The sequence below is a fragment of the Etheostoma cragini genome, chromosome 7, assembly GCF_013103735.1.
Source record: "Etheostoma cragini isolate CJK2018 chromosome 7, CSU_Ecrag_1.0, whole genome shotgun sequence".
Lineage (NCBI taxonomy): Eukaryota > Metazoa > Chordata > Actinopteri > Perciformes > Percidae > Etheostoma > Etheostoma cragini.
In genome coordinates this window covers 15,988,395-15,993,476 of record NC_048413.1, presented here as the reverse complement: position 1 = coordinate 15,993,476, position 5,082 = coordinate 15,988,395, and the positions used below count along the sequence as shown (strand labels likewise).

At 38.9% G+C, this 5,082-nt stretch overlaps 1 protein-coding gene across 2 annotated transcripts in view; it reads right to left on the bottom strand.

The window, feature by feature from the left end:
• cpne5a (copine Va) overlaps positions 1-5,082 on the bottom strand; it is a 76,612-nt gene that overhangs the window by 50,914 nt on the left and 20,616 nt on the right. For both annotated transcript variants that reach the window (XM_034877249.1, XM_034877250.1), the window contains exons 4-5: positions 3,098-3,201; positions 1,964-2,003 (exon numbers count right to left, since the gene is read on the bottom strand). In XM_034877249.1, coding sequence (XP_034733140.1) covers positions 1,964-2,003; positions 3,098-3,201 — 144 coding nt within the window. The remainder of the gene's footprint in view (positions 1-1,963; positions 2,004-3,097; positions 3,202-5,082) is intronic.

Sequence of the window (5,082 nt, the reverse complement as noted above, 5' to 3'; positions counted from 1 at the left end):
AAAGCAGTTATCAGAGCAAAGGGTGGCTACTTTGAAGAAATTAGAATATAAGACATGTTTTCAGTTATTTCACACTTTTTTGCTAAGTACATATTCCATATTCATAGTTTTGAGGCCTTCAGTGATAATCTACAATGTAAATAGTCACAAAAATGAGAAGGTGGTTCCACACTTTTTAGCTGTACTGTGTGTATGTATAAACAGTGGGGCTCAAAAGTTTGGGCACCCCAGGTAAAAAAAAAATATTAATGTGCCTAAAAAAGCCCAGAAAAGATGGAAAAATTTCCAAAAGGCATCAAATGACAGATGGACATTTAAATAATATGTCACAAAAAGTTAGATTTTATTTCCATCATTTACGCTTTAAAAATAACAGAAAACAAAAAAATGGCATCTGCAAAAGTTTGGGCCCCCTGCATAGTTTATAGCATGCACGACCCCCTTTGGAAAGCTGAGACCTGACAGTGTCATTGATTGTTCTCAATTCTTGTCTGGAAAGACCAGGTAATGTCAATCTTAAGGTTTTAAATGCCCAGACTCATCTGACTTTGCCCCAACAATCAGCACCATGGGATTATTCTGAGCAGTTGTCTGGAAAACTGAAACTGAAAAAGCAGGAGGGGTCAATCATGCTTTAGGGTTGTACTGCAGCTAGTGGCACAGTAAAGATTTCACGAGTAGAAGGAAAATTCGATTGAATAAAATGTCCAATGTCCAAATGTCCAATGTCCATGTTAGCATCCAAATCAAATATTGGATGCTAACTTGATGCCATCTGTGAAAAAGCTGAAGTTAAAGAGAGAATAACTTCTACAAATGGATAATGATCCTACACACACCTCAAAATCCACAGTGGATTACATCAAGAGGCGTAAACTGAAGGTTTTGCCGTGGCCTTCACAATCTCCTGACGTCAACATAATTGAAAATCTACGGGTAGACCTTAAAAGAGCAGTGCGTGACAGACGCACCAGAATGAAAAGACTCTTGGCTGGCTACAAGAAGCGTTTACAAGCTGTGATACTTGCCAAAGGGGGCAGTACAAGGTATTCACTCTGCAAGGTGCCCAAACTTTTGCAGAAGCCTTTTTTTGTTTTCTGTTATTTTGAAAGTGAGTGTAAAAGATAGAAATAAAATCTTTTTTTTATGACATATTATACAAACGTCTAATCTGTCATTTGAAGCCTTCTGAAGATTTTTCCATCTTTTCTTGGCTTCTTCATGCACAAATACTACAAATTTTTACCTGGAGTGCCCAAACTTTCAAGCCCCACTGTGTGCGTACACACACACATATACATATATATATATATATATATATATACACACACACACACACACACACATATATACACAAATATATACATATATACACAAATATATATATTTGGACTAATAATAATAATAAACTAATTTCAGGATAAAATATAAAGTAGAACTCCTGAATAGAGTTGGGCAGTGTCCAAATTTTGATACAGTCAAACCTCCTCCCTATTTTACCGCGGTACACTGTATTAAACAGTACTGTTAATAATAAAAAAAATGATGACCTAAGGCTCAGATGGCGTCACCAAACTGCCTACACCATTAAGAAACTGAATATCAAACACAAATACTGAAACACCTCTCCCCCTTTTTATTAGGTCGGAACCCGAAATGCTGCCAAACTGCAGAAGTCATGTACTTCTTTGAAACCAGGTTACACGGTGTGCCACTTGTCATCTTTCCCCCTCTCTCTCTCTCTCTCCTCCTCACTGTCACGTGATGACAACCACACATAAGCATTTTTAGGGAATTAAATTAATTATATTTAATATTTAATCCTTATCTCCTATATAAGGGAATTGCATTTTTTAATGACGGTATTGAAATTGATACCGTTGCTACTTTTAAGACCCTTCGGTATACTGCCCAACCTTACTCCGGAACTTCAAAAAAATAAAAATAAAATAAAACAACTTACATGCTTTGCCAGATCTGGACTTTTAGAATCAATGTCATACCTGAAATCACAAAGAGATCACAGGGCCAAATATGTGAGCAGACCATCATTAGACTTTACACATTACTAATGACTCTATTAACAGAATACTGGCTGCAGCGTTAACATGTTCTGCCTGTCAACAACACACCTGGGTCAGTGAGGGGGCAAAAGGGAACAGCCAGACAAAAAACAGAATAAGCAAAAATGTGACAGGTAATTAAGGGAAGTTGTCCTATGGTTTATGAATGTAATTACGTAGTATGCCTGAAGGATCATATTGAAATAATCTACAAATACAGAGAAAGTTTCCAGCATTCGCCAGTATAACTTAATGTAAAAGTAATTAAACCTCAGTATGCCCTGGATCCCACCTCTGTGATAAAAGAAAGATGTAAATGAGAAACACTAATTATGAGGGGAAGCACTCCCTCCTTTCCTGTTCCAGAGTCGAATCATGATAGCATGCCAAATTAATTCATTAAGTGTCTAAAAATCCCCAGAGACCTGCAGCTCAGTCCTGGATACATCACTGAAGTCCACTTGGGACTTCATGCTTGAAGGGAGGAAAAAAACAAAGACACATTTTTGAGATAGTGGAAAAAGAATTATCGTGACTCTGTTCGGGAGATCTCAAAATGAAACCGCACCTTCCTTGCTAGTCTGGCCTTTTCTAAAGGAGGAAGTCAGCTACAGTATATGTGAAAGACGGGAGGAAGGGGGTCTTAGTGAGTTTTATTTGTTTCAACCATTTGCTTTGCTTGTCAGCAGGGAGATTGAGGATACAACTTTATATAAAATATTTATCACCCTTATACCAATCTCAGTTCAACGAGTGACTACTGAGACACTGCACCAATGAATTATTCCTCAGGAGAGAGCCGAGCTGGTGACAAGGGAGCAAGAAGGAAGATGAAAGACAGGAAAGTGGGAAAGGGGATGAAGAGATAAATGGGGGAAGAGGGAGAATGAATGACGGAGAAGATGTTAAGCTTGTGGTGTAAACAAAAGAAGGAATTGAGAAGAATGGGTTAGAAAAAAATGGGTTAGAAGAAGACGGCACATCTGAAATACACACCCCTCGGTATGAGGACTGGATGAAACAGAATAACTCACACGTCAAAGCGCAGGGTCTGCTTCTCCTCAAAGAAGTAGTCCAGGATGTACTTCCTGACAAAGTCTGGGTTTAGCGTGTTGTCTATCACCTCTGTTCTCCCAAACTAGAACAGAACCAGGAAAGAAAGTGGAAAAAAAGACAGAAGAAAAAGAAGTGAGCTCAGAGCACATCATGCTGTCACTCAAAAACTACATCTACTGCTCTATTACCTCACCCCACCCCCACTATCTTCCCCCAGCAACCGTGTGACTTCCTCACTTCGGATAAGCTCAGATTTGATTAACAGTCAGTGATTTTGCAGTTTCAGCTCTTCTTCTCCTCCTCTTCTCATTGTGCTGAGGATGCGCAAGCCTGAGGAAAACCCGTCATGGAGTCCAATTACACTCCTTTAATTAATACCACACACGCACCACTGTCGCTCTCACAGCCACTTCAAAACAAGGGGCGGGGGGACAATGCATTGACTGCATTTCCACAGCTTGACTGTAGCCTGTTGTTTTTTGGTACCACCTTTGTCAAAGTTGCAAGCGAGCTGAGCCAAAACTAGAAGTTGGAATTAAAACACTGCAGACCACCGTTTGGTCAAAGAAAATCGTCACTGGCGTGACATGGGACATCCTACACATACTCGCAATTTTTAAATAGCCAATCTAACATAATCAGTGCAATTTTGCCCCTGATTTTAGAAAATAGCAGCCCGCATAAATTTGTCGTACGCTACGGTATAAAATTGACGAAGTACAGACGTTCCTCTGTTTGGTTGCTGATGAAAAGGAAAGGTTTGAGTGAGTGACAATCGAGGGTCACGTTGATGATGGCACAGTTTCACAGGTGTCGGCATGGCGATCAGCTGAGAATCCTGTAGCAACAATGAGGGGATAAAATCGGCCTGTCTGCAAAGTACTCAGTGTTTCCTCTATGGCGGCCTGCCACAGTAAAATCTGTGGTGCCATGCAGAGATGGGAATTTGTACCTAAGCAGATATTTTTTACTTTACTATTTATTTTTGTGGTGACTTTTTACTTTTAATCCCTACATTTTAACATGAGTATATTGGTACTTTCTAATCCTTAAATTTTACAAAAACTGGCTCGTTACTTTAGTTCTGTACAAAAGGTCGTCGACAGGAGTGACTGTGATCGCATGTCGGAGAATAGCGTGGACACGTGCGTAACGTCACACAGAGAGAAAATCAGAATCTTATGAACCTGGAGTCCCAGTCTCTGTCATATTAATCATATATGGGATGTCTTAGGCCTATTGGCAGACATCCAGTTACAATATAGCTAATAAAGTGTCTTTTATCCACTGAAGTTTCTCAGCTTGCTCTCTAAAAAAATGTTCGTCATTTGCTAGGCTACTTTCACTTTTATTCTTTAAGTACATTTCCAAGCCTGTACTTTGTTACTTTTACTTGAGTAAAGAAGTGAAATCAGTACTTCTACTTTTATTTTATTTTATTTTTTTATTTAACCTTTATTTAACCAGGAAAGTCCCGTTGAGATTAAAAACCTCTTTTTCAAGGGAGTCCTGGCCAACCTGTAGTATTGAAAATAAAATTTGGCATTGAAACAAAAAATATTGGCATTGAAAACTGTTGAACTGAAGTATAAAACACGCACATCAAAAAGTAATAATCTCATAATCCTATGATATTATTTCACTTTGACGTTTGTTTGCATCATGATGGGTTTTTCAATGTCAATTTAAAATTTTTCTTGATGTCCGTGTCTTTTCAAAGACAGTTTTTTTTTTTTTTACGCTGTCAAGATTTTTACATTGTCACTGTTTTCAGTTTCAACTTTCTGTCACTGTTTTGGAGCAGGGAGAAGGGGCCTGAGGGGAGGGACGAAGGGGGCGTGGCTTGTGGGAATTTACATAGGCTACTGGCGAGAGACCCCACCTCCACAAGAATCCTGCCATTTTTTCACACAGAAGCAGGCTGGTTTAGTGTTAACTTTTAATGTAGTTTGTCAGTGAATGC